The sequence below is a fragment of the Zalophus californianus genome, chromosome 6 (assembly GCF_009762305.2).
Source record: "Zalophus californianus isolate mZalCal1 chromosome 6, mZalCal1.pri.v2, whole genome shotgun sequence".
NCBI classification, from domain to species: domain Eukaryota; kingdom Metazoa; phylum Chordata; class Mammalia; order Carnivora; family Otariidae; genus Zalophus; species Zalophus californianus.
In genome coordinates, this window is record NC_045600.1 from 11,350,388 (window position 1) to 11,362,980 (window position 12,593).

The 12,593-nt window shown below is 40.9% G+C and overlaps 1 protein-coding gene across 2 annotated transcripts in view; it reads right to left on the minus strand.

Moving 5' to 3' along the window:
- Window positions 1-4,433: 4,433 nt before the first annotated feature.
- The window catches only part of GOLGA5 (golgin A5), a 41,653-nt gene continuing 33,493 nt past the window's right edge, over window positions 4,434-12,593 (minus strand). The window contains exons 12-13 of one of the 2 annotated variants that reach the window (XM_027571654.2): window positions 6,193-6,256; window positions 4,434-4,905 (exon numbers count right to left, since the gene is read on the minus strand). In XM_027571654.2, the coding sequence (XP_027427455.1) occupies window positions 4,825-4,905; window positions 6,193-6,256 (145 nt within the window). In that variant the 3' untranslated portion in view covers window positions 4,434-4,824. The remainder of the gene's footprint in view (window positions 4,906-6,192; window positions 6,257-12,593) is intronic. The other variant, XM_027571656.2, reaches the window with a different exon arrangement.

The window sequence follows — 12,593 nt, forward strand, 5'->3', positions numbered from 1 at the left end:
AGAGAAAGTGGCATTTAAGCTGATGGCAGGAGGGACAGGGGGTAGGAAGGCAAGTGTCGTAAGCACAGGGGAGGTCTGGAGATGGAGAGGAGGCATGGTGCATTGGTGGGTACATGTCAGCAATCACTAGGTTATGTTCCCCAACAACCAACCTCCCAAGTCTCAGGATCCCACAGAAGCGAAGACTTACTGCTCATTTAAGCTACATGTCCCCCGTGGACACACTCCATGTCTGACTGTGCTCCATGTCATCATTCTAGGACCTAGGCTGAAAGAGCAGCGCCTATCGGGGACATGCTGGGCTCACGGCAGAGGAACAAGGAGGGGCAAAACCACATGATGATGCTCAAAGCTCCTGCTTTGGGATGACACATATCCCCTCCACTCACATTTCACCAGCAAAGAAGTCAGTTTATAAGGCCAGGACTGACATCGGTGGGACAGGAAGTAAAATCCTCTCAAGGGAAGGGACTGTGAATAATTGGGGAGGATTGAACTGAAACGGTCCCAAGAGACCGGAGGGCAGAATAAGATGTGTGATGGGGCTTGAAGCTCAGAGGTGGTGAGGACCAGACCATGCATGGCTCCGATGTGCATCAGTTTCCCTTGTTGGGGTGCAGGCTCCACAAGGGCGGGAGCTGGGTCTCTGCCTTATGGTCCAGCCCCGTGTCTCCCAGCCTTTTCTGTCCTCGTCACTCCCCTCCATGAAATCTCAGTGCCAGGTTGCCTGGTATGCACGGCATGCACACCTGGGCTTTACATATGCAAACAGTATTTTTGCCCTCCTAAGAACCGATTTTCACCCCCCTTGGTGAGCTTCCAAAAATTGAACCTGAGTATCTTTCTGCTTTCAGAAGTCTTCTCCACTGTCTTTTGGGAAGGTCCATTAAGCATGACTGAAATTTCCCTGATGATTAAAGCTCTTTACTATGCGCAGCTAGGACCAGCAGTATCCCCGGGTCACCTTTTGGTTTTGTATTTTAAATACTTATGGACTTTCTCCTTTTGGGGAAGCCCTGGCAATCTGCCCAGTCTGAGCCCTCAGCACTGTCAACGTACCCAGCTAGTTAGTTGCTCTTCTTTGGTCTGGTTTTAGGAACCAGACGCACTGCATGAACGGGACAGATGCTGAGCGAAGGTCTTGGAGCACTAGAGGAAACGTGCAGGAGCTTGGTGCTCTGCCTGATGTAGCCAGTGAAGTTCAGTGAACATCAACTCAAGGCCAGTGATGGGCCAGGAATTGGTCTAGGCACCGAGGATACAACAGCGGATAAAAACGGGCAGTCCTCGCCCTCTGGGGATCAGAGATGTCCAAAGACATTGGGGTTTCTGAGGTCTGACCGTGCGACAGCGGTGGTGCCAGGAAGTGAGTCATCCTGCGCTTGGTCAGTCAAACTGGGGAACGTTTGTCTTCAGCTGTACTCTTGGATTTCATTTCATTTTTGTTTGTTCTTGACTTGAACAAACATGAAGAGTTAACAGTGAATGTGGAGACCGAGAAGTTATGGGGGAATGCACAAATTCACTGATCTGGTATTCTTTGTAACTACATAGAAAATGTAGTCACCCGCCTCAGGTTCAGCCTGTCTTCACCGCAACAAAATGAAATCTATACTATTCATCATTTGCATGTGGAGCAACTGTAGCCTGTGGATTTCTAAAATACAGATTTTTTGAAGTTTTAACATTTAGAAAAGAAATTTAAAGGAATTGGTGGTTCAAGGTCAGAGGCGGTTACTAAGGAGAAACAAAAGGATTTCACATTCCAAGTCCTTACCTCGGGCTACAGGTCGCTACCACACTGGCCACACTGCTCTCTCCCCTCCTTCTGCTCCAGCCACGTTGGCCTCCTTGGCCTCACCAAGCCTGCTTCCATTCCAGACGCTTTGCCCTTACGTAAGCTATGTCCAGGAAGCCCAATGGGTTGTGCACGGCCCACCCCTGCACTCAGGCCCTGTGCCAGGGTCACTTCCGCAGAGGACTCCCCGGTCCCTTCCCCTACCTCTCTACCTTCACATTGTTCTTCCCAGCATTTATTATCAAGCGTCATGTTACGCATATGTTTGGTCTGCCTTCCCACTTAAAGGTAAGCCCCACCAGGGCAGAGACTTGTTCCCTGCTACTCCCAGTTCCTAGAAGGGACCAGCACACAAGGCACTCATAATTTGAATTACTCTGTAGCCTGATTATAGCTTAAAACTTGACCACTCACTTTTTTCTTTGAGACATCTTCTATGAATAAGGCTTCTGAAGGTAACACACTCGACGCTGACATGTTCTTATAAGAAAAAAAACAACTTACTTATTTTGAGGTGTTTGTGTGTTTCAGTCTTAGAAGTGTGAAGTTCATTTATTCTGTGTTCTTCTCACTCAGGAAAGAGTTAATAGGAATACTAGTTAAACATGTTCAGCATAACCACTAGGACATTTTTCCTCAATCATTTCTTTCCTCTGACCAATCACAGCCTAAAGAGCCTGCCTCAGGCCGTCCTTAGTCAGTCCCTGACTATGCCCTTTGGCTTTAACAGTTCTTTCCTTCTACTTCCATCCTACCAAGGTGCCCATACGGGCCTTTTCCAATACAGTCGGCCTCTTGCCACAGACAGCTAGCACCCCGTGAGGCATATTCGAGTAGTTTGGGTTTTTGCCTCCACAGGGTGAGTTGGATTCTTAAGGCTTCTTAAGCTGAGGCTGGACTGCCCAGCCGCAGACAGCCTATATCCCCTCCTCCACCAAACAGGCCGTTTAACATGTGTTTACAAAACCCATGCTTTTCCTTTGATGGTTTTGTTTTGTAGCAACCAAAATGGTAGCTTTTGGTAAGCACAAAGTTTAGAGAAAGAGAAATATTCTTATAATAATAAAACAATCTTATTTTCTAATTGATAGGTATGAATACAAAGCAGTATAAGAGTTCTGATAATATATGTTAACACACATATATATAATGTATGTATATTATACACTCTATGTATTATATATATGTGTGTGTATATATATATAATGTCTTTAAATGAATACACTGGAGAGAAAAGGAAAACGATTGGCTCTCATGCAATCCTTTTAATTAGGTCAAGGTTTCGTGCTATCTGAGGATAAATGAAAGGGAACACTTTTTAAAATTCCCCAGTTGTTAGTGGCTAAGAATACTGAAACTGAAACTCGGTTAAAAAGTAACTGTAGAAAAATAATCTTGGAAACACTTTGTCAAACTATTTCCAAAGCCAAGAGAGTGCAAAGACTGAAAAAAGATTTAAAGGCACCCTACAAAAGCCAGGACACGCAGAGATGGGAGGTCGGGCAGGACACAATGATGAAGCATGTGCTGTTTTCCATTTTAAGTTACGTAACCTGGTTTTAATCATTTTCCAGAAATTTTTCCAAATTAGAAGAGAGGAAAAATCACCTCAAAAAGATATCAGTAAGACTAAACTCTTACTTTATCCTGTTTGAGATCAACCCTGGCCTCACAGCTCCACTCTGATAGGCCATCACACCCGAGTAAGAACGGTGACATAAACTCGCAGACTGAATAATGCGTCTCTACCCCTAATCTCTCATCTCTACTTTTAGCTGATGTGGCATTTCTGCCTTTTTCATTCACGCTAAGTTGAGAAAAAGCTCAAGCCTACATCAGATGACCTTCAAAACTTCATTTTCTGATGAAAAATAAGAAACACATACATTTCCTAGGGTATCAAAACTTTTGAACAATGTATAGGTCAATTAAAGTCATAGTACAGATGTCATTAAGAACAGAAACTCTGGTCAGGTTTTCAGTTGGGCACCAGCAGACGTCTTCAACAACATTCCTCAAAGGAAGAACTACACCCCTGCCCAAGATCTACATGTATTAAAATCACACGTGAAGAAAGACCACCAGTAATCAGAGTACAAAATAAGAATTCAGACATGTGGAGGAAAAGGAAAGCCAAAAGAGACATTATACTGAACTTAAAGCAAAGAAAACGTCTCTTTTCAGAGAATAACTCTGCAATGTCTTTGCACTGGAGTGTCTTAGAAGCGCAAAGGTTGACAAAACAGATTTCATTCCTAGATGCTACAGGCAGGGTTGTCTTGAGCTAACCCCAGGTACAGGCTAGAGAAAAGGAAAGAGGACAGTGAATGGGTGCGTAGGAAGCAGAGGAAGGTGGTACAGTGGGGACGGGAGGAAGACGTGCACACAACGCAGCAGGGGCAAAGTGCCAGGAAGCACTTACACGTGACGCCACTGCTGATTTCTGCTCTACTCACTACAGTTTGTTTGGAAAGGTCCTATTTAATGGGGATGAGAAACTATTACTTTAAAAAAGAAAAAGGCACAGTAAATTTTATTTATGTGTTTATACGAAAACTTATACCAATCAAGTCTTTAACGTGTAAGAAGTAAATCCATATTTGCAAAGCTAATATAAATATAAAAGCAGACTGAATTATCAAAAAGAAAACATTTTATTTGTATCACTAAATACAATTAGTTTCCCTGATTATAACCCATAATGCGTGTCACCTAAAATAGGATGGTCTGTACAGAGGTGAACAAACCCAGGTCTATGTGTACACAAATATACACTGAACCTCTGACTTCAGAAAAAGCAGAGCTGAGCTTATTAAATTATTGTCTGTTTTAGAAATTCTTACCATTTGAAGGAAATGAGAGGAAGATTTAGGTAGCAGAGTACTTGTATAATAACTTAACGAGTTAAAAGCTTGTAGTGATGAAATAACCTTGTGCACCGTTCTCAGCAATTTCAGGCAACAGGTCCTTTTGCAGATCCCAAGTGTGAAAAAAGACAACCAATCACTGAAGTAACTGGGTTCAGTTCATTTGCCATGTGGTTGGTCATGGTGCATTTCTGGTGTATAAGTCAATAGAACAATCATGACCCATAGGTGAAGCAAAGCCTAAAGAAAGAAAAAACAATTTACAGATTAGCCAATAAATCAATCTTCACCAAAGGCCCGCTGTGTCGTACCCTGAGGGCGGGAATCGTGTCTTGTCTTTGCAGTCCTGTGGTTAGCACTGGGTCTCTGCAACCTTGCAAGGGCCCAGTACCTGTTTATTGGATAAATAATGAAGAAACAAACATGCAAACAAACGAGCTAAGTGCAATGGAGGCTAACGGTTTGGATACCTATACGATTCTCAGTTGAGAATTATCAAAGTCGTTAGCACATTCATAACATGCATGGGTACACATAAATCACCGATCAGGTGATTATAATGCAGAGTCGATGCCAGGATTAAAATTGCTAGATATACATAAGGTTGGTTGCAAAGGCTTTTTAGAACAGAGTCATGGTGGGTGTTTTTGCAAAAGGGTTTAGCCATGATTTCCCATCTTCCCATGATGGGAAGACATTCCTGACAGGAATAATATGTCAGGCTTCAAAGGCTGATTTAGGGTCTAGCACAGGACCTACAGTGAGGAACGTGCCCTAGCTCCCTCACGGCAGCGCTATGACACATGGCGCAGGTGTTCTTTATCATCTCCAAAACCGGGAATCCACCTGTGTGGCGCCTAAATTCTTGATGCTGTTCAATTTGTTTCTTTTCCTCTCTCCATCCCTCACTTCTTAAAAAAACTTTTTATTCAAAGGAGTAACTCTTCCCTCTAGTGGATCACAGAGAAATTTCTTTCTAAGTAAGCTTTTTTCTTTTTCAGGAAGACTGCTTGTCTTAACTGAACTCAACTAGACATCCTCAGAACAGTTAGAAGACTTTTTACGGTCAAAGGACACAGGAAACAGTATCCCAGTCCATGGTGACCATTGTATTAGAGCTAAGAAATTGGAAAAAATGAAAATCAGCCTTGAGATCCTTTCAGAATATAAAGCAAAACACACGAAAATAATAAAAAAATAATCAAAGAAACTTTACATCAACATAAAAATGAAATCAATTGTTTTGCACCACATTTTTGTCATTAGAGGGCCTCAGAAGTGGAGGGAACTATTAAACTGCATTACAGGTAAATTTATTGTAGGACAAGCCTTTGAGCAATTTATATTTTAGATGTAATAACTATAACTCTACTTGCATCCTTGAGGGAAAAAAAGTTTTAATGACCAGAAATGAGTTCTATTTTCTTTCAAAAATAATTACTGGACTTTTAGTCAAAATGATCAGTAGCTGAAAAAAACTTGTTAAAAATCAAGTGTAGCATTATTTTTTCAAATAAATTTACTTACCATATATATAATTACAAAAACTCGTGCTATGGGGTATCTTCGGAGAAAAATTCCCAGGCGGATGCTGTGCAAATGGAGGTTGCGGGGGGAGGGGAGAGAAAACAGTTACACTCAAAGCACATCTTCCTGTGGTCAGAGCTAATGACGCTTTTTAGCATTTCTCTCATTTAAACTATTTATGTGGCCACTACTGTAAAAATCATTTTACACTAGATTGTTAAATTACTTGAAATAACCATATGGAAACATCATGGTAAATACTTTCTCTACTGTTTGTGGCTTGACTGTTAAATAATCTATTTCCCTTAATTCTTCAGCTACAACTATAGGAGGCAAGCTCTCTAAATAATTTTTCTTTTAGAAACCAAAGAAGTTAGAAGAAAGAGATAAGGCAAGCGTCAACACATGAATGGGAAAAAGAGTCTGTTTGGTTAACACTTGCAATAGCTAATCTGGAAGCTAGTGCACGGACACATGCTTCTAAAAGACTCAGAACTATAGAAACTCAAGTAAACACTTAACTAAAGTAAATGTGGAAGAACATGAAGTCCAGACCTGACTACTCATGCCTCTTTGCAACATTTTTTCCCGGTCAAGATAGATACACATACAGGCAAAATACACCTTTCTTCTAGGCCTTTCTGCTTCTTTCACCATCATCAGAATAATGCCTTGTATCTAGTTTCTCTAAAAATTATAATATAGGTTGAATAAATGAATAGTTGAAATAAATGTGCTTAATAATCTGGACACAACGACTATGGCATCTTTGGTCCATGGCCTCAAAAACCTAAGCAAATCATCCTCTTGATTTTTAACACCACAACTCTATTCTGATACAAAAAGAAAAGATGGCTCTATTTTGCAACAATTCATTACAACTGCGTTTAATTATAAACACTAAGAAGCAAAAGAGTTTAGTGGATTATTTAAACATGAAGTTTATCAAGGCAAACATACACTGTTAAAACATTTTCTTCATAAGGTGCATGTCTGCTAGTATAAAGAAGTTATAAATATACAACAACATGTATACAAATTATACATTACCTATATAGTACATATAAAGTATATATTAAAATGAATACTGTTCACTTGTACATACTGGCGTCTTTTATTCTCATCACATGATAAAGTAATGAAAGAAAATATTCCAAGGATGCATTTACATGAGATAGAGGTTTTCTCACTGAAATTTATTAAGAGTTTACTATAGAAAGAAGAGAAATGTGGTTAGGGAGCAAGATGGCGGAGGAGTAGGAGACCTGGATTTCGTCTGGTCTCAGGAATTCAGCTGGATAGGGATCAAACCATTCTGAACACATACGCACTCAACAGGAGATTGAAGAAAAGAATAGCAACAACTCTCTGAACAGAAAAGCGACCGCCTTCTGGAAGGTAGGATGTGCGGAGAAGTGAATCCGAGGCGATATTCGGGAAGATAGACAGCGGGGGCCCGCTTCTGGCAAGTGATAGAGCCGCGGAGCACAAAATCGGAACTTTTAGAAGTCGGTTCTGCTGAGGGACGTCGCTCCAGTGGCTACGCGGGGGTGGAAACCTCGTGGGACAGTGTGTTCTCAGGATCCTCGGGATCATAGAAAGACCGGGGGTGCCCGAGTGTGGCAGAGCTCCCAGGTATCAGAGCGGGGAAGCCGGCTGCAGAAACGGAGCTGAGGAGCGGGTTCTCAGCTCGGGGTTGCCATAAACGTGATCCGCCGCACAGTCGGGCCACTGCTCCTCGAGCAGGGACCCAACAAGGGGCAGATCTGGGGAGACTCCCCTTCCTCCCCCGGGGGGAGCGGTGCAGAAGCGCATCGCAGGGATCTGCTGGGTTTGGAGACTCCACACCACGTCGGGTGCCAGAGATAGAAACGCTGGGTCACAGGCCGGGTGAGCACGGAGTGCAGCCAGAGACCGGGGAGACGGGAGAGATTAACTGCTTTTCTCTGGGGGCTCACTGAGGAACGGGTCCCGAGTTATCGGCTCCTCCGGGGCGGAGATTGGGAGGCCGCCGTTTTCACTCTCATCCTCCAAAGCTGTACCGAAAGCTTGCATGGAACAAAAGCTCCCGAGAGCAAACCGGAGCAGATTACTTAGCCCAGACCGGGCAAGGGCGGGGCAATTCCGCCTCCGGCAAAGACGTTTGGGAACCACGGCAACAGGCCCCTCCCCCAGAAGATCAGCAAGAACAGCCAGCCAGCTAAGACCAAGTTCACCAATCAATGAGAACAGCAGAACTCCAGCGCTAGGGGAATACTGCACATAGAATCCATGGCTTTTTTTACCATGATTCTTTAGTCTTTCAAAGTTAATTTTTTTTAACTTTTTTTTTTGAATTTTTCTTTTTCCCTTTTTCAACTGACATCTTATCAATCCCCTTTTTTTAAAAGATTTTATTTTATTTATTTGAGAAAGACAGAGAGAGCAGAAGAGGGGATAGGGTGAGAGAGAGAAGCAGACTCCCCGCCGAGCAGGGAGCCCGATGCGGGACTCGATCCCAGGACTCCAGGATCATGACCTGAGCCAAAGGCAGTTGCTTAACCAACTGAGCCACGCAGGCGCCCCCTATCAATCCCTTTTTTAAAAAAACATTTTTATTTTTCATTGTTAGAGTCATATTCTATCCCTTCATAGTAGTTACTCTTATTTTTGGCATATGTATATATATATATATATATATACACACACACACACACACACACACACATATTATATATATATATATACACACACACACACATATATATATATAAGTTGTTCTCTCTTTAAAATTTTGAGATACACTTTCTTCTAACAGATCAAAATATACCCTAAATCTCTAGTGTATGGCTTTGTTCTAGTCTCCTGCCTGATCACATTCTCTCCCTTTTTTTCTTTTTTTATTTAAATCTTCTTCTTTCTTTTTTCAAACAACTTATCAATCCTTTATAAAATTTTTTATAATTTTCATCTTTACAGTCATATTCCATCCCTTCATCGTATCAACCCTTATTTTTGTACATATATAAGTTTTTCTTCGTTTAAAATTTTGGGAGGCACCTTCTTCTAACAGAGCAAAATACACCCAAAATCTAGTGTGTGGCACTGATCTATGCACCAGCCTGATCATATTTGATCATATTCTCTTTTTTTAATTTTTTCCTGTTTTTGTTTGTTTTTATCTTTATCTTTTTCTTTTCTTTCTTTCCTTTCTTTTTCCCCGGCTTCAGGTCTTGTCTGATTTGTTTAGAATATAATTTCTGGGGACGTTGTTACCCTGTTAGCATTTTGTTCTCTCATTCATCTATTCTCCTCTGGACAAAATGACAAGACGGAAAAAATCACCTCAACAAAAAGAACAAGAGGTAGTACAGACTGCCAGGGACCTACTCAATACAGTCATTAGTACCATGTCAGACCTAGAGTTCAGAATCATGATTTTAAAGATACTAGCTGGGCTTGAAAAAAGCATGGAAGTTATTAGAGAAATCCTGTCTGGAGAAATAAAAGAACTAAAATCTAACCAAGTCGAAATCAAAAAGGCTATTAATGAGGTGCAATCAAAAACGGGGGCGCTAACTGCTAGGATAAATGAGGCAGAAGAGAGATTCAGTGATATAGAAGACCAAATGATGGAAAATAAAGCTGAGAAAAAGAGAGATAAACAACTGCTGGATCATGAGGGCAGAATTCGAGGCATAAGCGATACCATAGATGAAACAACATTAGAATAATTGGGATCCCAGAAGAAGAAGAAAGAGAGAGAGGGGCAGAAGGTATATTAGAGCAAATTACAGCAGAGAACGTCCCTAATTTGGGAAAGGAAACAGGCATCAAAATCCAGGAGGCACAGAGAACCCCTCTCAAAATCAATAAAAATAGGTCAACACCCAGACATCTAATAGTAAAACTTACAAGTCTCAGAGACAAAGAGAAAATCCTGAAAGCAGCTAGGGAGAAGAGATATGTAACCTACAATGGTAGAAACATTAGACTGGCAACAGACCTATCCACAGAGACCTGGCAGGCCAGAAAGGACTGGCATGATATTTTCAGAGCACTAAACGAGAAAAATATGCAGCCAAGAATACTATATCCAGCTAGGCTGTCATTGAAAAGAGAAGGAGAGATAAAAAGCTTCCAGGACAAACAAAAATGAAAGGAATTTGCAAACACGAAACCAGCCCTCCAAGAAATCTTGAAAGGGGTCCTCTAAGCAAAGAGAGAGCCTAAAAGCAACATAGACCAGAAAGGAACACAGACAATATACAGTAACAGTCACCTTACAGGCAATACAATGGCACTAAATTCATATCTTTCGATAGTTACTCTGAATGTAAATGGGCTAAATGCCCCAATCAAAAGACACAGGCCATCAGATTGGATTAAAAAACAGGACCCATCGATATGCTGTCTGCAAGAGACTCATTTTAGACCCAAAGACACCCCCAGATTGAAAGTGAGGGGGTGGAAAACCATTTACCATGCTAATGGACACAAAAAGAAAGCTGGGGTGGTAATCCTTATATCAGACAAATTAGGTTTTAAACCAAAGACTAAAACAGGTTATGGGCTCTATGTTGTTAGTACTTCCAGAGGTACGTATTCAGTTTTCTTAAATTCCCTTTACAGAAGCCTAATTGTATGGTTTTGATTTCAGGTTGTAAACATTGAAAGTCTGCGGCGGCAGCTCCCGGTTCTGCCAGTTCTCTCTCACTGTCATGTAATCAACTAACTTCGTTTGTGGATTTCAGGGTAAAGTATGCATGTTACTTTTGTGTGTATTTAATCATGAAATTTAATTTTCCACTTATTTGTAATGTTTCTTTTAAATAAAAGTGACTAAATTTGTTGTACTCTGTAAAAAAAAAAAAGTCACAAATCCGGTCTCAACCAGTACCAAAAGATTGGGATTATTCCCTGCATATTTTCAGACCACAATGCTTTGAAACTAGAATTCAATCACAAGAGGAAAGTCGGAAAGAACTCAAATACATGGAGGCTAAAGAGCATCCTACTGAAGAATGAATGGGTCAACCAGGAAATTAAAGAAGAATTAAAAAAATTCAAGGAAAACAATGAAAATGAAAACACAACTGTTCAAAATCTCTGGGATGCCGCAAAGGCAGTCCTAAGAGGTAAGTATATAGCAATACAAGCCTTTCTCAAGAAACAAGAAAGGTCTCAAATACACAACCTAACCCTACACCTAAAGGAGCTAGAGAAAAAACAGCAAATAAAGCCTAAACCCAGCAGGAAAAGAGAAATTAATAATAAAGATCAGAGCAGAAATCAATGAACTAGAAACCAAAAGAACAGTAGAACAGATCAACGAAACTAGGAGCTGGTTCTTCGAAAGAATTAACAAGATTGATAAACCCCTGGCCAGACTTATCAAAAAGAAAAATGACCCAAATCAATAAAATCATGAATGAAAGAGGAGAGCTCGCAACCAACACCAAAGAAACACAAACAATTATAAGAACATATTATGAGCAACTCTATGCCAGCAAATTAGATAACCTGGAAGAAATGGATGCATTCCTAGGATGTATCAACTACCAAAACTGAACCAGGAAGAAACAGAAAACCTGAACAGACCTATAACCACTAAGGAAATTGAAGCAGTCATCAAAAATCTCCCAACAAGAGCTCAGGGCCAGATGGCTTCCCAGGGGAATTCTACCAAACATTTAAAGAAGAATTAATACCTATTCTTCTGAAACTGTTCCAAAAAACAGAAATGGAAGGAAAACTTCCAAACTCGTTTTATGAGGCCACCATTACCTTGATCCCAAAACCAAAGACCCCATCAAAAAGGAGAATTACAGACCAATATCCCTGATGAACATGGATGCAAAAATTCTCACCAAAATACTAGCCAATAGGATCCAACAGTACATTAAAAGGATTATTCACCACGACCAAGTGGGATTTATCCCTGGGCTGCAAGGTTGGTTCAACATCCGCAAATCAATGTGATACAATACATTAACAAAAGAAAGGACAAGAATCATATGATCCTCTCAATAGATGCAGAAAAAGCATTTGACAAAGTACAACATCCTTTCTTGATCAAAACTCTTCAGAGTATAGGGATAGAGGGTACCTACCTCAATATCATAAAAGCCATCTATGGAAAACCTACAGCGAATATCATTCTCAATGGGGAAAAACTGAGAGCTTTCCCCCTAAAGTCAGGAACGCGACAGGGATGTCCACTATCACCACTGCTATTCAACATAGTACTAGAAATCCTAGTCACAGCAATCAGACAACAAAAAGAAATAAAAGGCCTCCAAATCGGCAAAGAAGAGTCAAACTCTCACTGTTTGCAGATGATATGATACTATATGTGGAAAACCCAAAAGACTGCACACCAAAACTGCTACAACTCATACAGGAATTCAATAAAGTAGCAG